The sequence below is a fragment of the Meriones unguiculatus genome, chromosome 14 (genome assembly GCF_030254825.1).
Source record: "Meriones unguiculatus strain TT.TT164.6M chromosome 14, Bangor_MerUng_6.1, whole genome shotgun sequence".
Classification (NCBI taxonomy): domain Eukaryota; kingdom Metazoa; phylum Chordata; class Mammalia; order Rodentia; family Muridae; genus Meriones; species Meriones unguiculatus.
This window is the reverse complement of record NC_083361.1, coordinates 28,940,177-28,965,811: the sequence shown is the minus strand read 5'-3', so window position 1 is coordinate 28,965,811 and position 25,635 is coordinate 28,940,177. Positions and strand designations below refer to the sequence as shown.

The following is a 25,635-nucleotide window of genomic DNA, read 5'->3' as shown; positions in this document are numbered from 1 at the left end:
AGTATAACATGTTATTTATCTTCAACATGACCAGGCTAACTGGAATTGGTGACATCTACATATAAGAATAGAAAACATAGGTTCATTTTCACTTGCAAATTGTTTCATGATTGGCCTCTTGGGGACCTACAATGCTTCCAGTTCTGTGCCTTTGGGGGAAGAGGCAGTTAGCACCTTTTATTAATCCACATGGAAGAGCTGCTATTGTATAGAGTCTCAGGGGTCTCCATTATTTGAACCTTCCTCTCCTCTTTGCAGTCAACTTTATTTGGATGTATTTCCAGCACCTGACTGCATGGTGTATACATGGCCGATGACAATTTCTAGTTAGTCTAAGAGGGAGCTACAAACTCCCTCCTGGGAACCTATGGCTTGACCCTGGGTCTCACCTTGGCCTTTCAGCTCCTGATTCTAAACCTGTGTACGGCGCCACCATCCCTGATCCTCACTCATTGACACCACACATTTGGGGCTGTCCACAGGTTCTCCTACTGAGAACATCTCAATTCTTAGTAATTCCCAGTGTCTTGGAGGAGCACTTAGCTGGCCTGAACATTAGTTAGAATGAGAGTCTATCAAGGAGAGCAAGGACCTTGATCTTCTGCCATGGCTAGGTTTGTGGGCCTAGAGCTGGGAAGAGGCCATTGATGGAAGTGCTCTAGAGTGGACTCATGAGCTCAAAGTGAGAGCTGACAGAATTTCAAAGAGCATAAGTCATCATCTCTAGGTAGATTCAGAGGCCATGAATTAGGCATTATGGCTCTACGTGACAAGATTTTGTAGCCTGTAGTCACCTTACTTTGTCATCTTTTGACAGTTCTGGAGTAATCAAGAAACAAGAGGGAGAAAGAGGATGTACTCACTTGGTGATGTAAAGTGTGTATGTGCTTGTAGGTGGCAAAGGGTGTAAATACTGGGCAAATGTTGATGGTAGCCAGAGGGGTCTTCAGTGGGAACTTGTCAGTCACACATACTGAGAGTGAGGATTGCAGGCCAAGTCTGGAGGCAAGAGCTTGGGAGCATGTCTGACCTGACAAGGGGCCCAGCAATCACAAAGCCAGATAACGCGAGCCTACAACAGCAACAGAAAATGAAAGCCGCCTCAAGGCAGAGAAGGAGAGATGAGGTAGAGATGAAGGCAGAGGTTAGAGATGAGCGTAGCTGTACCCTACCAGCTGAGGAAAGACACGAAGTGAAAGTCCTGAGAGGTGGCAGTCGTGATCCAGAGATTTGCCAGCAAGCAAATGAAAAAAGTTCAAAAAGTAAGTCATATGCCACCACCCCCCCAACACACACAGAAGAGTAGCCTTTGTGCTCCAGGTTAGCATGAGAAGACCTGCAAACTGCATGGAGGCCTGGGAAAGCCAGGCTCAGGAGACCCTCTCAGCCATCAAGCCAATATGTTCTCTTTCCCACTTCTTGATGGAAAGAAGACTTTTTTTTTTCCCTTCCCAAAGTTACCACGCTTTGGGGACCCTCTCCTCTCAGTAGTTTAAACTTACATGATTCTATTCCCAAATAGAAGAAATGTATACATCTTCCTCTAGATACAGCCTTGTCTATGGTCCTGGGAACTAGCATCCATTTGCTACAAGCCTAGTGATGACATCAACATGAAGTGGCCAGAGTCAAGGAAACCACAGAGATAGGATTCTGTCACACTGTAGTAGCCTACCCTGGAATTGTTGTCTAAGCCTTGTTGAATTAGAACGTTTTTGTGTCTATCTACCCAAGGGACCCCAACTAATGAGGAGGCTTTCTGTCTTCAGGGGCTCTTAAGCAGGGTGTAGATGGCCTCAGGCATAGCATCTTCCTGGTCCAAGACTTTTACACAGTGAGATCTGAAACCTTTGTGGGTCTCAGAGTCCTATTTATTTCCCCCTAAAACTCAATTTTTTTTCTAATTTATTTCTAGGTTGAGGATGAGAGGGAAGAAAGTAAGTTGGGGGTTTTCTGCAAGGGTCCCCAATATTAAGCAGAAAATACAGAAACTTACTTTTCCAAAAGCGCAGGCAGCGGGGGGTTGGATGTGTTGCCTTTCCCGTTGGGTGGTGCTTCAGACTGGATGGAGACAGGAGCCAGAACTGAGGGTGAGTGATGAAGGAGGAACCCAGGGCTGCCAGGTGACGCTGCAGAGGGGCTGCGGCTGTCCCTTCTCTTTCTATCCTTCTCCCCCCATTTGCCTTCCAGTCTGCATTCTGAGGCTCCGTCCTCACAGGGAGCCATCAGTGAGCCTCTGTCCCATTTCTACTGGAGTACCAGTAGGCCTCCAGCCCAATGTGGATTTAGAACTCCTTGGGATGGACTCGGATAACCATCACTGTTCCCCCAGGTGTGTTCCAAGTACAAGCCTCATGTCTGATGTGGCAACGTGCTCAAGCTGGCAGACATTTCTGTGCAGTTACCCGGGGCCCCATGCTGCTCTGTTGCAGTGGGCATGGTTAAAGCAAGGGTTTTCAACTCTGCAACCACACTAGAATCACCCGCCGTGGGGTAAGCAGTACCGAAGCATTCCAAAGTTTGGGGTTGGAACCCGTGACCAGGGTTTCCAATGCAGCCTTTGTGATTTTAAAGTGTAGTTCTTATTGTCAGCCACTTGTCTAAAGGTATATATTCGGAAACCATGTATCTACGTAAAGGGTCTGTTGCTAACTAGCCTTTTCTACTCTCTTAAAAAATTCAGTTAAAAAAAATATTTTGTGTGTGTGAATGACTGCCTGAATGTATGTCTGTACACCATAAATTTTCATTGCACATGGAGGTCATAAGAGGGTGTCGGACACACCCCGGGCTGGAGGTGCTGAGGTTGTGAGCTGCCCTGTGGGTGCTGGGGAGTGAACCGTGGTCCCTTGGAAGAGCAGCCAGTGTTGACTGCTGAGCCATCTCTCCAGGCTCTTCAGGTATTAGTAACTCGGGAGTTTAAGTTCATTTTACAGTCAAAATACTTATAAAGTAAAGGAAACATAACAGTGATTGCTAGCTATGGGTGGGTACAGTGGAGCTGGAAGTGCCTCGGCCAGCTTCTTACACGCCGAACCCACCTCTCTGTACAGCTGTGCTGGGGTGGACAGCTAGAGGAACCACTGGAGAACGGTATTTAAAAGTTTTAGAGAGAAATCACTAGATGCACAAAATCCTTAGGTATAGAAACGATTTTCTTATACATAGAAATTGTCTTCATCTAGAATAAAATGGACAATTTCTCTGCCTTTCTTTTCATATCCTATAGAAATATTAAAGATTATTATTAATATTAAATATTATTAATTGTAAGTCAAATGAACCCTTTCTTCCCTAAGTTTATTTTTATCACTCTATTTTAAAGAAACAACAGAAGTGAACCTAGAACAATTATTAAAGTTTGAATGATTTCTTTCATGATTTCCTATGTTCTACACAGAGACACAGCATTTTAAATGTATAAAACAGAATTATATTACATATACTCCAACACACATGTTTATTATATATAGAAACCATGGTGATAAATCTACAGAAACCCTTTATGATGGTATTTGCCATCTGCTTGTCATTCTTCTGTTGATAAGCACTGGGTTGCTTTCAGGGTTTCATTGTTAGAAACACTGCTGTAGTGACTGAAGACGGATGAGACTCAGTTCCAGACCTCAGCTCTGAACTCAGAGCTTTGCTTTGGGTGTACCTGTCACAACCTGCAAAGCTGTTTTCTTTAAACCATACCCTCCGTAAAGAATTATGGTTTTGTTCAAATAGGGTTGTTGTTTGTGAGGCGCACTTCCTGAGGCATCTGTGCTTCGCTCAAGAGCACAGAGGCCTCCTCTCAGAACAGTGGGATTGCTTTATGTACCTCTCTCCAAATTCTATGTTGGAATTTCCTGTCCCTACTGACCCTGTCCTTCTCTGCATCCTCTCCATAGTAGCAGCGTGAGGGAAAGATAGAAAGGACAGAGGCAGGCAACATCATACTCACCAGCGCTGGTAGGGAGGGGATGGGTGATGAGCTGGGGGCTTGGCTGGGCAGGCTCAGGGCATTAAACTTGGGAACCACAGCAACACTGACCCTCCGGCGGGGCATGTTCTGTGGGAAGAGAAACAATTCAGGCCTCCTGTCTTGGGAATAAAAACAGTTATGGTTCTGAGGGTTTTGGGAAAGGTTGCTAGAGTAGGTAGTTTGGTTTGGGGGTGGGAATGGTGTTAGGAATCAGTGTGGAAAGAGTGAACCAAAGTTGACCCAAATTTCCTGTTGGCCATGAGTGATCAGTCTCTCAACACATTTGGCATTTTGAGGCCTCATTCTCTGAGTAGCCTCCTAGATGGTGTGTAAAAAAAACTGCCTATGGCAAAGTCAAAATATATGCATTATTTCATGTCCACTTAATGACTACACCCAAGCAAGAGAGATGGGGTGTCAGAGGCCATGTGAGCAGGTGTGGAAGCTTAACACCCTGCTGGTACCTATAGGTCCAACAATGAATGACTACTTGAGTGATCATGAAAACCTCTGTCATGCTTCTTCTGGGAGCCCTGGAATTCCTTGACCATGCTTACCTTTCCCATCGTGAGGGACATAGATCGCGCCGTGCGGGGCACCCCGTCTTCTATAGTAGAAAACAACAGAAGAAAACGGGTGTGAGTTTCAGGTTGGGGTCCAACGGGACACAGACAGGCAGAAATTAAGCCAAACTATCCATAGGCCATAAATGGCCTTGCAGGGATGCTCAGAGATCTGGGCACTGGAGACCCATCACTGTTTGATGCTTCACCTTCTATGAAAGTCGTCCACAGCAAAGACATCTCTTGTCAAAACATTTGTTCTAACTCCACCGAACACTACAAGAAGCCCCTGTCTTGGGCTTCTGGGCTCCATTTGACACCTCTGTAGTCTCCGGGATCACCCAAGATGCTATGTGAAAAGGACTCAACAAGCATGAAGCATGTGGATTCATTCCATGTTCACTCAAAGGATGAATAGCTGGAGACACTCTAAACAAGGAAGATGTGATGTTAAGAATGCAAACTTGCTAACGGAAGCAGTTTCTGTGTGTTTACCCACACCGACTCGGAATAAGGGAAGCTGCCACTTTAAGGCCTTTTTCTCCTTAGTGAGTATATTAAATGATACAACTTATGTTCAGCGTGCCACATCATACCTGTATGAGTGTGCTACCAGAAAACCACTGGAGAAACATAGGAAAAACATTTTCATTTTGTCAAAAGTGTAACTCTTGTTCTTTTGACTGTATTTCCAAATAGTAATTGTCCAAAAATTATCAGAAAAGCATCTTCAAGGTCAGCTGAGCTTGATTCAGTCTCATCAGCATCCTGGAGCCACAGGCTTCTGGGCTCCTAACAAAATGCTCTTGGCTACAAATGGGGAGTTGGTTCCAAAAAAAAAAAAAAAATCCTAGTGTGTTGGTTCAGTAATTGTTTCTCTACAAGGTTCAGGTCTCCTGCAAACTGGTGTACCCAGCATGTATGAAATGAAGTGAGTGTCATCTCAGTGGAAGCTTATAATCCTAGCACCTGGGAGGCAGAGGCATGGTTACTGTGAGTTTGAGGCCAGCCTGGGCTATAGAACAGGAGCCTGGCTAAAACAAAAACCAAAATGCTCTCTGGGATGATCGGTGACCTCTGTCTGGGTTTCATAGCCCTGTATTTTACATATGACCCTTGAAAAGCACAGAGCTAGTGCTTTGTTCTGCCTCTTCTTAATCTGAGGACCTTGAACAACCAACAGCTTCACACTGTCTACAAGTCTTGTGATCATTAACAGTGACATTAATTTTTATCCTCTCATTTTCCATATTTTATTTACCTTGATTATTTATTTATTTTTTTATTTACCTTGATTTATTACTTGATTTTTTTTCCTAATTTCTTTTGCACTCTCCATATTAGTTGAGAAATTATCCATTCTAGTTCTAATCTCTGAGACGTGGCTTTAACTCCTGCTGTGATCTGGCTTTAGAGTTAGAACCCAGGCTGAAGAGATGGCTCTGCTGTTAGAGGCTAGGCTCACAACCAAAAATAAATTCATATTAATCAAGATCCCCAGGCTGTTCCTAAATAGAGCTCAAAACAATAGCTCTTTCTCACCTTAATTAGAGTGCTAGTCACCTTTATGTCACCTGTGTATCCCAAGTTATGCCTTATTCATCCAATCAGCTATAACTGGATGCTTATCTGCCTCCATCCACACGCTTCTGAACGTCCTTGATCACCAGCCTTTCTTGCACCCTGCCTTTCACCCCCAAGCCCAATATATTCTTTAATTGTCCTTTCAGCAAGGACCTATGAAAGAATCCCTTTCTTATTATAGCCTTCCCCAGCCCTCGGCCTTTCATGACCACCCATTTACCTCCTGTCAGTTCTCTGAAGGGGTGAGACCACTGCCTTCTGGTGCTATTGTTGGCCATTGAGAATTGCCATCTATTTGCATTTTTTTATCATTACTTTTAAGATCTTTTCTTTTCTTTTTAAAGTCTGTGATGTATGTGCATGAACATGGGCATGTATAATGTGTGTGTTCATGCTGAGACCAGGCAAGGGTCGACACTGGGCATCTCTTTCTACTTCTCTCCACCTTATTTTTTGAGACAAGGATTCTCACTGAAGCTGGTCAGGGAGGTCCTGGGGTGTTTCCTGGAGGACAGGTGTGTACCACCATGCTTGAGCTTTGAGTGGGTGCTGGGATCCAAGCTCAGGATCAGGGCATCCTTGCTCACATAGCAGGCACTTTTCTCACTGAGCCACCTTTTCACTCCTTATTTTATCTTTTCGGATGTTTCCATTGTGTGTGTGTGTGTGTGTGTGTGTGTGTGTGTGTGTTTTACAAACTTCACTATACTACTGAATTCAGTGATTTGTGTCTTTTTTTTCTTTTTTCTTTTTTAGCTGTGGAAGATGCTAGGTTATTTCTTTGAAGATTTTCTGTGCCTAATTTCCCACTTACGGACCACTTGGTAAATGGATTGTAGGCTCTCCTCCATATCTCCTGTTTCAAAAACCTTCTTTCATGTTTTAATCACTGTATCCATTTCAACTGCATTTTGGGTAACTGACTCAAATCTTCCAGTCAAGATGAACAGGTTAGTATTCTGGAAGAGTGGTTCTCCTCAGATCAGGAGGAGGAAGACCAGGGCCAGGCACAGTTTTTCACAGGTTTCGGAGCAGAAGTGGCTCAGCTTACCCATGAAGCTCCACAATGCCCAATGGAGCTTTTATGGCAGGTTTTCTCAACCTGTAGCTCATGATCCCTTTGGGGTCAAATGAGAGTTTCACAGTGGCCACATATCAGATATTTATACTGTGATTCACAACAATAGCAAATTACAGTTGTGAAATAGCAACGAAAATGATTTTATGGTTTCAGGTCACCACAATCTGGAGAACTGTATTAAAAGGTTACAGCCTTAGGAAGGTTGAGATCCACTGCTCTAGGGAATGGAAAGTAAGAGAAGGAGAGGAACTCAGAATACTGACAAACCTCCTCTCCCATGGCTACCACACCTACCAAGTCTCCCTCATCTCTGACTTGTTTTGAGGAGTTCTATTTTTTTTTTAAACTATTATTTGATCTCATGTTTTCCATCTGCCTTTCCATGCCTCTGCTGATTTTAAATTTCTGATTGCTTTGCTATCTGATGTTCTCAGGGAGTGGTCTCTCTTTGGTGGGTCTAATGATTCGGGTGCACAGTGGACTGTTTCATTGAGTGTTTTACACCGTGAGCTTGTCTTCGCCCAGGCCCTGGGGAGGGTTCCGTGGGTCGTGGCGCAGGGTGTGCCTCTCCATGGTGGCTGACAGTGCTCCTGAAGACAGCTTCCTGCTGTTCTTTCAGATTCTCCACCGATTACAGCACTGCTGCAGTCACTCGTGTACTTTTCCTATGAGGAAGGAGAGAGTATTTGTTTCCTCCCCGGGTACAGGGTGAAACAGGCAAGCTTCCGTATTTGCTTCTCTGCTGGCTGGTGAGCGAGGGTTTTCATTCTTTGTATAGGTTCTATCTCAAGACACAGTTCCTAGAAGGTCTTGGCTTCCCATATGAAGGTCAGTGCCCACCAAGGCTGGAGGCTGCTCTCGATTGTTCTGGAGGCAAAGAGGTCCAGATAACCAGGGTGGCTCTGGCCACAGCAAGCCTCAGGGTCAGCACGGTTTCAGTTCTCTTCTTGTTTCTGTCTATTTCCATTTCCGTTCTTGTGGGCTCAGCTGTTCTTTTAGACGACTTGTTTTACTTTGTCCAGCAGGAAGTTTAAAGCATTTTGGTTAAAGTTTTTTTTTTTTTTTTTTTTAAGTTTTCTGGTCATCCCAAAGAGCAGAACCAGAAAATGTTCTCTAAATAGTGAATAGTCAATAAAATTCCAATATTTCAGGTGGGATAAATAGAGAATTTACAGAATGAATATAGGTATAAACATTTAACAAATGCATGGAAAGGCATCAAAGTATGAATCAAAACTATGAAATAAAACAATTTATGTCTATAAAATCCTAAGCGTACTTCAGTAGAAAGAACAAGTTTGGTAGTCTGGGTAGGATTAGCATAACCCACTACATGACTATGCCAATGGACTGCAAGTAAATAATTTAAGTAATTTTTTAAATATTTTTTTCTATTTTTAAATAATTTTATACATTCACTTGTATCCCAGCTGTAGCCCTCTCCCTCTTTCCTTCCCAATCCTCCCCTCCCTCCCTCATCTTCTCCCTGCCCCCTTCCAAGTCCACTGAGAGGGGGTGTCCTCCTCTCCTTCCATCTGGCCCTAGCTTATCAGGTAATAATTTAAGTAATTTGTAAATATTTCTCTTCCCTAGTCTAGTAATGTTTTAATTTCATTAGATGTTTCATTAACAAACAAAAGAGTATATTTCATTGTAATGTTTTCATACTTGTATGTCATTGTACTAGTTTCCTATCTGCCCTCCCTGTCCTCTGCCCATTGGGCTCCCTCAAATATCCCCCCTCTTTAAGCTATTGTTTATATTTCTAGAAGTTTTTTGAAAGGAAATAATCTAAAATGTAGATAATCAGCATGTTGCATGTTCCAAAAATATATATATATTTTTAATGAGCAACGTATAGTCTTCAAAGCCTCAGCCATAGACAGACTGCCAGAGGTCATGTAAAGGCTTTTTAAAAACATGCTGATAGAATGGTCATGGCACACCACAAAGACACAGCCGCTTACACCCAGACTCGCAGTGCTGGTCTCCCCGCAGCAGCCACCATGGAGTTAGAGCTCGGAAAAACAACTGACACGAGACCAAATGTCTCCCACCATGTTCTTTGGCTAAGATTTGGCTCTCGAGTCCTTTCCTCTTGCTACCATTTTCTCGGCTCCCAGACCAGACTGTGAGAACTCTACAGAGTCCACCTCCCCCTCGGAAGTCTGCTGACTGTATTTCTCTGTGGATAGCTGTGGTGTGTACATGCTTGGGTGGCTATGTACGGTGTGTGTGAGGGAGTGTGTGCGTGTAGAAGCCAGTGTGTCTTCCGTTGTTGCTCCACGCCTTGTTTTCTCAAACAGGGCCTCTCACTGAACCTGGAGCTCACCGATTTGCTCAACCAGCTAGTCAGCAAACTTCAGGGACCCAGCTGTCTCTTCCTCTCCAGCACTGGGGTGACAGATCAGTATGGCTGCTTACAGCTTTTTCTTATGGGGAGCAGGGCTCTGAACTCAGGTCCTCACACTTGCACGGCAAGCCATTTATTTACTCGCTGACCCAGCCCCCCAGACCAAGAAGTCTGTTTACTGTTGCTGTAGCTCTAGGAATGGGGCTCTGTCATGTGGGTATGCCAAAAGTGCTCAAATGAATGAGACCCCTGGGTCACCGATCATCCCAGAGAGCATTTTGGTTTTTGTTTTAGTCAGGCTCTTGTTCTATAGCCCAGGCTGGCCTCAAACTCACAGTAACAATGCCTCTGCCTCCCAGGTGCTAGGATTATAAACTTCCACTGAGATGACACTCACTTCATTTCATACATTCTGGGTACACCAGTTTGAGGGAGACCTGAAACTTGTAGAGAAATAATTACTGAACCAACACACTAGGATTTTTTTTGAGGGGGGAACCAACTCCCCATTTGTAGCCAAGAGCATTTTGTTAGGAGCCCAGATGCCTGTGGGCCAGGAACCTGGCTGCTGAGATCCAAAGCAGACAGCCCTGAGCATGTGTCCATGGCTGTGGACTCTGGCAAGGGTCACTGATATTCCCCAGGAAGCTCGAGGAACCTCCTGTTTATAAAGGTTTCTCAGGCTGTTATACTTTCCCCCTCCTGCTCTTGGTAACACGGATGTTTGCATTCCACAGGAGTTCCTGATGTGACAAGCTGTTTGCTCCAGCTAGCACCCTCCTGGACCAGGACTCTAAACCCTGGCAGCACCCAGGGAGAGATTCCAGTCCAAAGCACTGTCGTTTCCCTCCTGGACTGAACAAGAGCCGCTGAGCTCATCTTTCCCTGCTTCAGCTTTGACACTCTGCAATTGCACTGAGCCCGCTGAAGTCAGAGTAGCACAAAAATGAAATATGGGAATGTCCTGTGACATGCTTCCCGCTGACTCTGTTGCTATAGGACAAAGGCAGAGTTGCTGCTGTGGCCTGGAAGATGGCTGTGGTCTGCCAAGTCTCACATTCAACCTCTCACATCACCCCAGCACCGCAGCTGTGTCTCTCGGGTTGTTCCCACCTCCACACCTTTACACACACTGGAAGCTCCACCTGGAAGCTGACTTCTTCCTCCTATTTTAAAACCCTGCAGGATGACCTCCCTGGATGCTTCCATCCTTGATTCCCCCGAGCAGAATCAGGTGGGCCCTTTTCTGTCTTCTTACACCAGTTTGCATAGAACTTCTGAAAACATTAAGCAAAGGATCACTGAAGTATGTGTCTTGCCCGTGTATCTGTCTCGGCAATAGCACGCTTGGCTAGGCCTTTATTCTGCCCCACCAACCAAACTCCATCCCTGCCCTGGGCTGTTGCAACATCCTTACAAATAAAGAATATTTTCTGGAAAAAATGGAATATCCTTTGACTGAAATGCTTAACCGTTTCCGCTGGACCCAATGAAATAAGCAGTCTCATGACTTTGAGGACAGCCTGGACTAGGATGCCAATTTGCTCCAGTTATGTAACTGATGTACTGCTGTGCTTAGGGTGTGGTCATCCATTTCCTTGATGGATATCCTTGGACCGTTAATGCTTTCTAAAATAAAGCCCAAGTTTCTTAGCATGTGATACCCAAAAGGGGGAATCCCAAAGCACAAAGACATACAGTGTCATGGGGTCAGTCACAGAGTGTGCTTGGCATCTGCCATCAGCCACTTTGGCTAAGTGTCAGAAGTTGGGAGGTCTTCGGTGCCCTTCATGGCTTCTGATTCTAGGACCCCCAACCTCACTGGAGCGGATGTTGTAAAGGACCGTGAGTAGCTTTGGACAGAGGTGAGGCGTTTTAGCCGCCAGATACAGCCCCTGAAGCTGTCTTGATCCCCGAGCCATTGGGGTCCTGACCTCACATCAGGAACAGAAGCCTTGTTCTTACCAGAGGGGCCACAACTGCGACTAGAGTTCTGGTTTGCGAGTTTCTTAAACTCCATGAGCTCAGCGTGGTCCTTCTCGTATGTTCTCTTCAGATTCTCCACATACTGCATCATCACTTCTGCCGCCTTCGACATGCGCTTTTCCTGCAGGGAAGGAGGGCACAGGTGCGTGGGGACAGCTGAAGAAAGGGCACCATCAGCAGGTGGCTGCCCTGAGCTCAGCCCTGAGCTGCCGGAATAGTAAAACTGCAGGGACCCATCAGACGGGAATCTGTCCTGAGAGTTTGTTGCCTGTGACATTGGGTTAGGTGGTGAGGAGGAAGGACAGCCTAGGGAGTGTCTAGGGAGGAGAAAGACACAGCCACTCACTATAAGAGGTAAAAGGAGGAAGGGTTGGTTTACTCTAGGAGAGAATAGATGGGTTGGGTTTCTGGAGATGGCTTGAAGTCAGAGATGTGGGGTGTGGGCACACAGACACGGGCAGGATAGACAAAGGCTCAAGGACAGAGAACTTCAGGGCATCCAGAGACAGTGGCAGTTCCTCACAGGACTTGTGTGTAGAAGATTTATCCTCTAGGAATCCTTTAGGATGAAAATGGGCATCATTCCATATCATGCCGAGCCTGTCCAAGGGCTCCTGAAAGTCAGCATAGCACAGACATCCCATTCATATAAAAAAATCAACAGGCACTTAGTTTTTGGGGGAGGAACTGCTCTAGGCCTGGGTTGTGAAGGACTTAACATGCTAGTTGAAGGAATCTTGACTTATTCTGCAGAAAAAGACCAGTTACTGAAAGTGGTGAAGTGAGGGATGATCAAGTCACGAATAGCGGGAGACAGGACCGCAGTGAATGAGACCGGTGACAGTGAGAGCAACAGGGAACAAGTGTGTAAGCTGGTACAGAGGAACCAGGGAGGAGAGGGAGAACTGTGACACAGAAGACAGGGTGGGGGAGCCCAGGGCAGGATGGGGTCATAAGCCAGTCATAAGTTATAAGCCAGGCATGGCAGCGCATGACTGACCTTAGCACTCAGGTAGTTGGAGCAAGAGAACCATGAGCTTGAGGCCAGCCTAGACTACATACTTAAATCCTGCCTGAAAAATAAATAAGGATGGCTCAGCGGCTAAGAGCAATGGCTGCTTTTCCAAGAGACTTGGGTTCAATTCCTAGCACCCACATGGCAGTTCATAACTGTCTGTATCTCCAGTCCCCGGGGATCTAACATCCTCTTCTGGCTTTTGCTGGCACCAGGCTTGCATGTGGTGCAGGCAAAATACCCATACATACATAAAAACAAATAAAAATTTAAAAATAAATAAGTAAAAATAAGAAATGAAGAGTAAAAAATAGATTCAAGGATATGGGGAACTAGAAACATATTTGGAAGGATTACATGCAATAGAAGTGGGTTGTTTTTTTTTTTTTAATTTCTTTTCCCATATTCCCTAGGGTCTCCAAGAGGAACTATTTTTGCTCTGTCTATCCTCGAGGGATTTCCCTCTAACTGTCCCCACCACCATGTGGGACGGACACCCGCCAGTTCCCTAGCATCCTTCCGTGTGGTTCTTCCCCACTGGGTTACTTCCTAGGTCACACTGCTGAGTCAGACACTCTCCAGAAAGACACAAGGGTGGGTCCACCGGTGGCTTTGTGGCAGTGCCTAGGCGTGTGCCCTCAGAACATAGAGCCACATGAGCAGTGCCACAGGAGATGGCTGCCACGGTGTCACACAGCATTTGTATGCTTTCCGTGCATGGTGTCAGTCCCACATGGCAGACACCATAAGCACCTTTGGTTTATAGCCCAGCATGATGCTCAAGGGTGGAGAGCTTGGGGAAGGTGGAAGCCACAGTGTGGATGAGGGACAGAGCCTGGAGGAAGTCAGGCAGTGGGCACTGCAACTCTGTGTGGAGATTCTGTGTGCTCCAAGACTTCAAAGTGGCCAAGGTGAGTGGTCTAACCAGGACCTGCACCCAGCTGGGCCTCACTAACGCTAGCATGCTTCAGCATTCCCAACTCAGAACACTGAAAGCATTTGGGGCTCTGCAGCTTTAAGAACATTGCATATGCACCCTGAAGTATCTTAAGACAATATTCATTTATGTTCCACGTCTACTTTCTTATGCATGTGGCCCAGAGGTAATTTTGCACATTTTTAATGCATCTTGGCTATATCTTGTCACAGATATTAGTTGTTTTCCACGTGTGACATAATGGAGGCACTTGAATACATTTGGAACATTTGGGATTTTCCACTATCTAGAAGCTGTGTCTTTCTGAGAATATTCATTTTAATTGGGGGCAGGGAAGGGGGTGGCGGCCACTTAACAGGGTTGCTGGGTTTGTTAAATGAAACAGCACTTTTTCCTGAAATGCTTCTCTGCCCACCACTGGTTCTATAGGAGCTGAGTAGGTATTTTGTGAGAACAATGAAGAGAGAGGGCCTCCCCAGTCACATACATTTACAAAACACAAGAAAAGCTAAACAGACTTCTTCAGCAGGGAACTCTCTGACAACTACAACTACCGGAGACCAGCTCCAAGAGAGGAAGGCGGTAAATAGTCTACCTCAGACTTCAAACTCCACAGGAAACAATTCCTGAAGGAAGATTTCAAAGGTTTATTTGCCACCAAATATATCGGGATATCTCAACAACCGATGTGGACTGGCCTACGCCAGTCGCCAGAGGGTGGTACCTCTTCTTGTCCCTGTTCGTGGTGGTGCTAACTACTGCAAGGCGCCAGCCAGCAAGGCCGAGTTCCATGGGCTCACCTGGCGCACAGCCCCCACCGCTTCAGCCCGGCTGGAGAGGCGGGCAGCCAGACGATGCAAAACCGCAATGTCTTCCAGAAGCTTCTGATAGGTCTCCCGGTGCTCACAGTGGTACCAGATGGATGCTGAGGACTGAGGGGCGACAAGGGGCATCACCCAGAGCCTCTAGCTGTTCTTCCCCATGTGCGTGCTGAGAGCCTAAGCCCAGTGTGCCCCTGGAAGGAAAGGCCCTGGGGAAGTGGCTAGATCACCAGGGGGGAGTCCTTTGGAATGGAATTGTCGCCCACACATCAGGGGCCCCAGGAATTTCTTACTCTCCTTCCACCAGGTCAGGCTGTAATGATAGGTTATGAGCCTGCAAGTCTGAAGAGGAGGGTCTCAATGAGAACCTACCCTGTTGGGACCCTGAGCTAGGACTTCTAGCCTCTAGAGCTAAGAGGAGCAATTTGTTTGCGGTTTAAATGACCATGGTTATGTATCAGAGCAGCTTGAGCTGGCTTAGAAGGCATACCAAACCTGGATTCGTTATCACAAGACAAGCTCTGGGTCTCCTCCTGGCTGGGAGAAGAAACTCCTGCAGAGCCCAGGGCATGATGTCTTTCAGATACTGGAGAAGCCCAGCGGAGACACACTACATCTGGCTGGCCTGCAAGGAGTCATATCCAAGCCAACCCACCCCCTCCTAAGGAGCTGCCAGGACCTCTGAGACTAAGCCCTCAGGATCTCTGCCTCCGCTCTTCCCTGCCCTTTGAAGAAGACTCTGTCAGGACCTTGGCTCCCTGCTCATTTCCGGAGACTGCTTTGCTAGTGAGAAAAGCGTGATATTTGGCCCAGACCTTAGAGACCTTTGCTCCAGCAAGGATTCCTTAAACTGGGCCCCTCAATTACCGTAATGGAAGCTTTGAAGTTTTCCAGTTCCTTCTCCGTGTTCTCTTCTGTCAGGTTTCGTTCTCTTTCAGCCTGGTTAATTCTAGATTCCAAGGTGTAGCTGTCATTTCTAAAGGCCAAGGACAGTTGTACAAACACGTTCTGTTGGGAACAAGAGTGTGGTAGAGGTGCTGGGGGGAGCCACTGCCGCCAGCATGGCCACAGGAGGGATTCTCGCTCAAGCCCTTACGGGAGTCCTCAGAACTAGTCACCAAGGCTCCCGTGTGCCAAGGAGGGATTCTCGCTCAAGCCCTTACGGGAGTCCTCAGAACTAGTCACCAAGGCTTCCGTGTGCCGATGAACTCCCCCTCACAGAGAAACACACAGAGGGAGGCCAATGGAAACCCTTGAGGTCCAGGCAAGGTCTTTCCCAGGATCAGTGGACAAATGTAACCACCAGACAATAGCATTCTGCCTTTCCCTGAATCAGAGCGGGAGTGTGTTTGGGTTGAGACAGGCTTAGACCTATCTCAACAGCTGGCTGTGCAAGCCGTCTGAATTCATACTGGGCTCTATTGTCAGGGGCTGGTCGGGGAGAGGGGAGAGGTTTTCATAAAATCTCTGTATCTAAACAAGTGCCAGCTGAGCTGCAGGCTTGTGGATTTAAAGCAAACTTCAGTTTCCAGCCTTGTTATTTCAAATTCCTATGTCACCTCTGAGTAACTTCCAGGAGATTAGGCAAGGTCAGATATGGATCTGTTAAGATAAACTTCCAGGAACAAATATTTCAGCCCAAAATGAAGCATGATGTACAGAAACATTCTAAAAAATGTTTAAAAAAAGTTTTGTATGTATGGGTATTTTGCCTGCACAGCACATGAGTGACCTTAGCACTCAGGTAGTTGGAGCAAGAGAACCATGAGCTTGAGGCTAGCCTAGACTACATACTTAAATTCTGCCTCTGTCCTCAGAGGCCAGAAGCAGGAGTTGAATCTCCAGGAAGTGGAGTTACAGATGGTTGTGAGCCACCATATTGGTTCTGGGAATTGAGCCCAGGTCCTCTGGAAGAGCAGCCACTGCTATTAACCACTGAGCCATCTCTCCACTACCAAAGAATGAAATTTTTAAATGTGATATTGACCAGATGTGGAATTCCTAGGATAATCGGAAGCTACCAAGAAGTAGGCCCATCCCATTAATACCACTCACTGTAACACATAACTATGGGGGAAGAAAAACAGACAAATGGGCTCCATACAAGCAATAAGAAGGAAGGGAGGGAGCTATCTTCAATTCCAATTGCTTCATCTGCCCTGCCTGAAGCAAGTGAGAGCAGCTTCCTTTCTTTCTCTTTCTTCCTTTTCGGGGTGTTCGTATGTATGCCTGTGCATACATGTGTGTGCTCGAGTGTTATGTGCGTATATGTTGCAATCGTATACATGCAGAGGTCAGAGAACAACTTCCAGGAGTTGGTCCTTTCTGTGCATGGTGATGTTGTCAGCCTTGCATAGCATACACTTTCACTCACCACGCCATCCGCCCAGCTCATGCTCAGTGGTCACTGACTCTGCGTGGCTTCTGGTCATGTAACATGGCCAGCGGCAGCTATCTCCAGACAAGAACTGACCCCTGCATAACAGTGGTGTTTCTACTGAAAGTGACCCCTTATTGGGGTCACAATCGCCACCACTGTTGTGAATTTTGTGAGCCTTGCTCCATTTAATCCTACAACAACTCTCTGGCATGAAGGCTCTTACACCCATTTTACAGGCAAAGAGACCAAGTAGAGGCATCCATTACCTTGTTAAATGAAACAGCACTTTTTCCTGAAATGTTTCTCTGCCCACCACTGGTTCTATAGGAGCTGAGTAGGTATTTTGTGAGAACAATGAAGAGAGAGGGTGATACAGGAGCAGCAGAGAAAAGACTTGACCTTAGATTATCTGATTCCAAAGTCTGTTTCACTTCTGCCATGCTGACGGCTATGTTAGCATCTGAGGACAGGATCAATCTCCACAGACGCTAGAGTGGGCTTTCACTCACGGCCCAGGGATGAGGGTTCTCTTTCCTACCCAGCCTCAGTCTACATACAGTTCTCAGTGCTTAGCTCTCTATGCCTGACACAAAGGGTCCTGAGGTCAGTTGGAATATTTGTATCCAACTCTTGGACCTAGTAAGTCCTGAGTCTGGGAGCTTGGATGAGTGGTTTCAGTGCCCAGTTTCTCTTCTGCTTTAGTCCTGCTTTATCCACTCTGCAGAGCGACTAGATCTGCTGCTGGAGGGCTGTGAGCATACCACAGTAATAACGTCTGGCTCAAGGTCATTGTGCTTTCTTGGGGGTGGACGCTCCAGGTTGTTCCTTTGCTCATCTGGTGTACTTCGCCAATCCTCCCTGTCTCCCATCTACTATGGTTCTTGTCCATCTGACCCTTCACCAGAATGGAAGTTCTTCTCGGCTTACCCATCACCCAGCATTGGGACAAGGAGGTCAAATCAGGGAAGGCAGCGTCAAGGCAGTGTCACACTGTCAGACAAGCTGGCCTTCTCGCAGCCCAAACTCTCCGGAGGCAAGCACCTTTGTCTGGCCACATTTTTTAAATTGAACTCAATGTGGCACAACTGTAAAGTCTGCTGACTGACTTTGTGTTAGAAACCCATCCATCGGGGGCCATTGGCACTCTCTGAGGGTGGGGCTCCAGCAACCGTCTCACCTCCCACTTGTTAACATGGATGGAGGCAAGCATGAGGAACTCAGTGGTGGGAGCAAATGTCCAGAGTACTGCACCTGTCAGGGCCACAGACTGGACGAAGGGATGTCGGATAAACCTCATCAAAGACAGTCACTACCTTTCACACAGCCCTTGAGTCACTTACCTCAACTTCCTTTTCAGTGAGTGGAGGGGCACTGCGAAGAAGAAAAACAAAATGCACAAATGAGCTTTGTCCAACCTCCTAAGTAGAGCAGAAGGTGACTTTGAATGGCCAGCAGGGCCTGCATTTCCAGAAGAGCAGTGAGCAGAGGTGGTGAGACTGAGGGATACGGTCTTCTTTGTCCCCTGTCATGTGAACACCGACCTTTAGGAAGGTGGTGTGGAAAGTATCAGATGTTGGGGTCAGCCCTCCAGCACAGCCACCATGATCCCCCTAAGTTCCAGCTTGCTCATACATAAAATCAGGATAATAGCAGCTATCTTGTATAAGAAGCCTTATAAGGAATATAGACATGTGTTTGCACATATGTGTGTGCATGAACATGTGTGTACCATATGTCAGCCTTCACAGCCATATATTCCTGGAGCCAACCACTATATATTAAAAACTTTAAAACAAATTGTGTCAATACAGAATTCTCTAGGCAACACAGACTAGAGCCTATTTACATAAAATTTCCACTGTATTGGATATTATAAATCATGTAGAGATCAAAGTACGGGAAGGCTGTAGAGACCATATGCAAGTACTAGGCCGTTTTGTACAAGGTCTTGAGCATTTGGATTTTGGTGTCCATGTGGTAAGTGTATGTGTGTGTCCTGGAGCCAATGGCCATGAATATTACCTGCATATGACATCTTGACTATTATTACTATTCACCCACAGGCTGTGAGGAACCAGAAAATACACACACACTTGTCATTTTCAGACTGCATGTCTGAGATGAGCTATAGCTTTTGAGGGGCTTCCTAGCTCTGCAAAGACTGATCTTTCCTAGACTCTGAGGGCTGTGACAGACATCTATTGGTCCAGAAATTGCAAGATCAGAAAAGGTTTGGTAGAGCTCATTGCAGCATGATCGTCTGGAGCCTGGAATCAGGGTGGCAAGGGAGTACCAGCTGACACAGAGGTGACCTCCTGGGAGGTGCCTGAGCAGTTCCCACAGCCTGTCCCAGTCAACAGCCTCCTTATCTGCACAGCCACTCCATGTGGCTGCCTGTGCAGCACTTAGTAACTAAGGCTGGTCCCGTTGGAAGCCCAGATAACGTAAATACCACACAGGCGCTTTCCTGTGCTGGGTGGGGAGGCCAGAAGGGGTCCAACTCGCGTCATAGGACTTGGCGGGCAAGCACACCATCAATAAACTTCTCAGGAAACACAATTTTCCTCCCTCGGACGGGTACGGGGAGACCCTGAGAGCAAAGGCAGGGGTCAGCCATCTCTACAAAGGGCTGGTTCTCACCCGTGGCAAGGGACAGCGAGAGCCTTCCTGTCAGGATGCGACAGCAAGACCCTGTGGCCATCAAGCCGTCAGAAAACAGAGCACAGGGACAAACAACGACAAAGATGTCTCATGCTTACAATTCTTGTCACAGCCCCACCCCACAGACCCTGTCCTCTAGGGGTCAACCTATTCTCTCCCTGTTGTGCAGAGCAGGCACATACTGTCTGGGTGGTTTATCAAAGTGCTTAGAATGTGCTTCCATTCCTAGGTTCATTTGGCTCTTATATTTACATCTTTCGATAAATAATTAAGCGAGCTTATTTTATTTTATTTTTTTGCTTTGGTGACTCACATTCTGCTTTGAGCTACAACACACACACACACACACACACACACACACACAGTAAGGAACAGGGGGGTGTGATGCAGGCCACGTAGTCGCATGGCACTACCAGTTCTTAAGGCAGAGCTCTAGAGCTGCATAGGCAGCAGGGGAGCAGAGCCATGATGGGTCTCCAAGGCAATGGCGAGTGATGGAGTCTTTTCAGATAACCTTTGTGCTCTCTTTTTGAAATGTCTGTTTGAATCCTTTGCCTGTTTTGGGAAATTCTTTGTCTATATTTTATCCAATCACAAGAATATAGAGTCTAGAAATATGTACCTTACCAGGTAAATGATCTGTGAATATTTTCTCCCATTCTGTGTGTCACTTTTGACTTTGCAGACAGCATTGACTGCACAGGATTTTATTAGGATTCGTATGATGATGGCTTATTTTTCACATCTCCTTTCTAAAACTTCTGCTTGTGCTTTCCGTGTCTTATCTAAAGCTGAGGACTAACCCAAGCTCGTAGCTCTTAAAGACTGCCTCTTGCATTTTCTTCTAAGCCTTCTACAGCATCACCCCTTACATTTAGCTCTGTGGCCCAGCATTCTACAGCATCACCCCTCATGTTTGGCTCTGCAGCCATTTTGGTCTGGCTTTGGTACATTATGGTAGCTTCACCCGTTTGCATGTGACTCACCAGCTGTCTCACCGACATTTATGAAAACTGTTTCTTTTGTTTGGAAAGCTATTCACCACGGTCTTTGCTTGTGTGGCTTCTTCTTGTCATTGTGCCCTGGATTCCTTACTGCCCTTTCGTGGGGAGAGCGCCAGGTCTTTGGCACTCTCCCCAGTGTCTCACTATACCATTCTCTATGTTGTCCTATCTCATGGTCCTCCTAGCAACTTCATTATCTCAAATCCCTAGTCTTTACTTTCCAGTCCAGGATGTGCTCTGTGCTGACGCTGTTCCAGGTCCCTGTCCACAGAGGGTCTCATTAGTGCACACTACCAGTGCAGAGCACTTACGTCCAACTCGCAGTGAAGTGAAGCCAAGACGCAGAAAGTAAAGGCACTTTCTCCCGGTCTGGGACTGGGGGAGGTAACTTTCTCCCTCAAAATATTCTCAATATTCAAAATATTCTCAAAATATCTTCCTGATATTTTGGATGTTGTATATTCTCACCTCTGAAGACCCTCATGTCCTCAAAGGTTCTCGCCTGTGAACCCCATATACTCCCAGAGTTGGAAACATCACCATGGCCCATCCTTGAGCTTTGTGTTTTGGATGCATCCACCGTGTCGGACCACTGGACTGCATCCCTTCTGGGGTGAGAGCCGAGACTGGTGCTCCATTGTGTTCCACCCATGTTCTAACGTGGGTGCCCCTGAAAGGCCTTTGGAAGCTGATGTCCTATTTTACCTTCCAGTGAGTGACTTGTGAACCCTCAGCTTGCGCAGCAATATGTCAGAAATGTTGGGCATCACATCCAGACCACTCTTGGACTCTTCTTCCTCAGTTGTTGGGGAGAGTTCAGAAGAAACCCCTGGAAAATAGAGTGCTTCCTTATAGAATGCCTGTTTGAAATCATGCTAGTACTGCTGGCAGCTGGCTGGAGGTCCCAGGAAGACTGTCAACACTTGTAACACTTTTTTACATGCCAGAGACCTTATTAATTGTCACCTGTTTTACACTGTCCTCACAGTGACCCGAAGAGTTGCTTCTCAATCATCCCTTTTTATAGGTGGATTGTACAAAGCTCAGTAAAGTTGGTAAGGATTACAGGCATAGCAAATGACACAGCCTGACTGCAAACCAACATCTATCTGTTCCTGGTTGTTTCCTCCCATAATTTTCCACTGTGTCAAGTAGGGTTGTGTGTCAGCATTTAGAGGTTGGTTTCTGGCAACTGGAAGCTGGTTGGCTCTTTGGTTATGGAATTGGGGAAAACCTGTCCATTTGTCAGGCTCTTAAAGGGATCTCTTGACTGATAATTCTTTCCCAAATAAATTAAAAAACACCACCTTCCAGCTCCTACTTAGAAACCAGCATCTAGTCTGCTACTAGATAGTGATAGAAGCCGGTATTTTCCAGGATAAAGCTAAGGTCATCAGCCTTGTCACAGATCTCAGAAATGCAGATGCCTGGGAGTAAAAAGAGTCAACAAACAGTGCTCACACCTACTGAAATGATGCAGGACTGTGTCCGGAAAACAGAAAGAGCAAACCATAAATCTCTCTTTTGCTTGAACAGCTCTTGGACCTCTGCAAACGGGCCCTTTCCTGGATCTGTTCCCTGTTTCCCAGTTGCTCTTTGGGGAATCCCATGATTCATGGTCTCTAGGCCTCATTCTGTGCCTACACATACTCTGCCTTGTTGCTCTTTGAAAGACCCATATGTACTCTAGAGGGTTTAACACAGGACATTGGCCAATGCCCTTGGTACTGACATCTTTCTTTTGAGCCAGTTCTGGGATCCCTATCCTGTATAGTCTTTTTTTTTTTTTTTTTTTTTTTTTTTACTACCTCTATTTTTTATTGCCTGCTATGGCCTTTGACCTAGCAGTACTTTAATTTGTCTGTCTTCCAGAATTACAGGCCAGGCTAGAAATCAGGGCAGAATGCAGAGTTATAGCAATCATCTACATGAATTAAGATCGGGATTCCTATCATCAAGGGAGACCAAACAAGGAGGGGAGTAGGCACAGTTGGGTTCACAGTAAATATGCTTTAAACAGATCGAGATAACAATCTTTTTCTGTTTCAATAACAGAACAGTGTTACAGATTCCCTGATATTTCCATTATTCAAATGAAGGCTACAGGGCCATCTGTTGGGTACAGGACAGCCAACACGGCACCCCCTGGGTACAACATTAGACAGATGTTGCTGTAGCTACATGTCAACTCTTGGGTTTTCTGCTGGCATTTGTAGATCACTGACACTTCCATGTGTCAAGTGGCAAAGCTGTGTCGCCCATGGCCTTGCTCTGGATTTACGCACCTCCACCACACTTAGCAGAGAGCTAATTAGGCAGGCAGCTCCTGAGAACTCTGTCTGTGCAACTGACACATATCAAGTCTAATGTCAAGTGAAGGACACAGCAGGGGATTCAGCCTGAAAATTTCTTCCACGTTGAGGGGAAATTGGGGTGGGGGAGATGGAATGAAATTAGAAAGGAGAAAAGAAACTCACTAGGGGTCCCAGCTCTTACAAAATAGCAGTCCCATAACTGGATAGCAGAGGCAAACACCCTCTTCCTGAATGCAACCAAATTAACAACCAAAAAAGTATAAAATCAACTCTATATGTGCTAACAATGTTCAAATGCATAAAGGGGCAGTTTAAAAATAACAATGTTTAGCCAGAATTTCCTAGAAATAAATGTGGTGCCCCAACCTTTGGTTTCCCCTTTTTATCCCTTCAAAGAACAAGGGTTTTGTTGGGTTTCTTTGTTTTAAGCCAGGGTGTCACTACATAGTCCAGGCTAGCCCTAACTTGTGATCCTCTTGCCTCGGCTTCCTGTCTGCTGGGATTACGAGCGTGAATCTCAACACCTGGCTCAAGAATGGGTTCTAAACAAGGGAAAACAGCAAGAGCACAGAGCAAGAAAGGAAGTGGACAGAGTGAGTAAGCAGGCAGCCTGTGGACGAAAGCTTTTCTAGAAAGTTACACACTCTACCATACCAACACTGCAAAGAAGAAAAGGAGAAACTGCTGTCCATGTTGACATTTAGCTTTTCCTGCCAAAAGGTGAGGGAGAGGAAAGGAGGAACAGTACCTGGCATTATATCAGAATTTCTTGCCTTGAACAATATGTAGGGGTTTACCAGAAGGAAAGACTTAAAATGAATAAACGAATAAAGCAAGCTCGTCTGATGGAGTGAGTGAAAGGAGACATATGGAAAGCTCCAACTGAAGCCTTGGGTTTTGTCTGTCCTTTCCTTCCTTTGCCTCTGGAAGGTCAAGTCTACACAACAAACATCTGGACAGACTCTTGTTACAATTCTACCCTAAACTGGTTTTCTCGGCTCCAGTAATCCCCAACCAGGGGAATATAATCCCCAAATATCCCAATTTGGCACAATAAACTTCAGTTTTGGACTCCGAACAAAGTTATAGAAAAGAAGTAGAAAGCCCAGCCTACAAATGCTCCACTCACAGCTTTGTCTAAACTTCCTCTTCCTCCCACCCAAGCAGCAAAGAAGTAACAAGAGCACCCAGTCTGCAACACACTCCTGAGGGAAGAAGACAGAGATCTCGGATGAAGCAGGATGGAATGAATGAAAATTAACCTGCCCAACACATACAAGCAAGAAGGAAATCCAGGTAGACATGTCCAGATCATAAAGACATGAAATGAAAACAAATGACATGGCAACTAGACAAAAATACTAGAGTTAAAAGAGGAAGGAAAGACGGAAGGTATAAAGGAAGGAAGAATGGAAACTCACAGGAGGCAGATGTCAGGATGGACACAGAGATGCAAGGAAGACAGAAAAAAAAAGCAAAACTGCAATTCTGTGCAAAACACATACTGTAAATGCTTAACTCAAAGAGAAATTAGAATTTGAAAAAAAATGAAAATAAGAAAATCAGGACAAGATAAGATCAAACATAGATGGACAGAGATTTCTATTGAAGAAAATAAATTAAAGACCAAGAGCAGAATGAATAAGAAATTTAAAAAAAATTAGTCAGTATATTGAAAAATGAGGTCATCTATCCTGGACAGTTTACTTGAATTAGTGATGAGGGTAGGGTTGGATGCTCACAAAGAATATAAAGAGGGAAAGAAAGATTGAAGAAGCTGGGTCCTCAGTTGAGCCCTGTCGGCCATTTCATTGAATAAATAATTTATTCAAAGAATAATAGGAAAAAAAATCATCCTCAGTAGGGGGGAGAGATAAACTTGAAGGCTGACTGTACATATTATGCTTTTGTTTTCTTTTGTTTTTTAAGGTATGTCTATTAAAAAATACTAGTGCTTTTATTCCTAACAGAAAAAAAAAAAGACACACACCGGGAAACATCAGGGCTAAGGGACACAGAAAACCAGCTGGCCTTGAGTTCTCTACAACACTGAACACAGAGGGATAACAGCATCTCGTAGGAAGGGCTAGCCAAGAATTTTATATTTATGCAGATTATTGCTAAATAAGACAACATTTTCAAATATGCTAGAACTCAGGACACAGAATACCTCTGGTGCTTCCCAGAGAAACTGTAGATAATGAAGTCCAGCTAGACAAAACATAAATAAAAATAAAATGCTTAGGGATGGTTAGCCACAAGGAAGAAACCAGCAGTAAGCATGGAACCCTTTTTTTCGAGTCCACAGCTGGACAACTGTGAAAATTGGTTGCAGAGTAAAATGTAAATGTTAGAACCTTGACTCATACAAAGAAGAATTCAGCATCTAAACAGGCAGCGACTGGAAAGCTGGAAGAAATCAAGGGCAAGGAAAGCTCTTAATGAGATGTTCTGCTTTTTTGTTTGCTTTCTTGATGCTCCAACATTGGGGTCTTCAAGCTTGGAAAGACTGCCTCTCCCAGGCTAGTTCCTTCCAGAAGAATTAGCACTCTTCTTTGAGTGTACCTTTGACCTCTAAACCAACCCAATCAACCTAGAACCTGCATTCCCACCTATCTCCTTTATCCACCTCACACACACCAAGTCAGTATTCATCCTTGCCCCATATCACCACATATCCACCAATTTGACACCTCTCTCCTTTCTGGAGCTCGCCAAAATTCCTCAAACCACCTGATCCTAAGCTTCCTTGAGGTACCTCCTCTGCTCAGCCCACCCCTTACCATGAAAAGTTCAGTGAAGATGCTTCCCATCCACCATCTACCTCCTAGCCGACACTGGTCCTTTCCTAGCTGGCCCGGACGGCACAGTGTGCCTGGGTTAGGAAATCCGTTAGTGTCAACTTCCCTCATGACAATTATTTCTGGGTCTGTGGGTCTTGCCATATGTGACCGAAACTCTGCTG

The 25,635-nt window shown here is 45.6% G+C and overlaps 1 protein-coding gene across 3 annotated transcripts in view; it reads right to left on the bottom strand.

Annotated features, from left to right (window-relative positions):
* Window positions 1-25,635, bottom strand: part of Irag1 (inositol 1,4,5-triphosphate receptor associated 1) — a 105,309-nt gene that overhangs the window by 14,030 nt on the left and 65,644 nt on the right. For all 3 annotated transcript variants that reach the window (XM_060367030.1, XM_060367031.1, XM_021627718.2), the window contains 8 exons: window positions 21,061-21,184; window positions 18,031-18,061; window positions 15,178-15,318; window positions 14,290-14,421; window positions 11,517-11,658; window positions 4,528-4,577; window positions 3,950-4,057; window positions 1,997-2,061 (listed from right to left, as the gene is read on the bottom strand). In XM_060367030.1, the coding sequence (XP_060223013.1) occupies window positions 1,997-2,061; window positions 3,950-4,057; window positions 4,528-4,577; window positions 11,517-11,658; window positions 14,290-14,421; window positions 15,178-15,318; window positions 18,031-18,061; window positions 21,061-21,184 (793 nt within the window). The remainder of the gene's footprint in view (window positions 1-1,996; window positions 2,062-3,949; window positions 4,058-4,527; window positions 4,578-11,516; window positions 11,659-14,289; window positions 14,422-15,177; window positions 15,319-18,030; window positions 18,062-21,060; window positions 21,185-25,635) is intronic.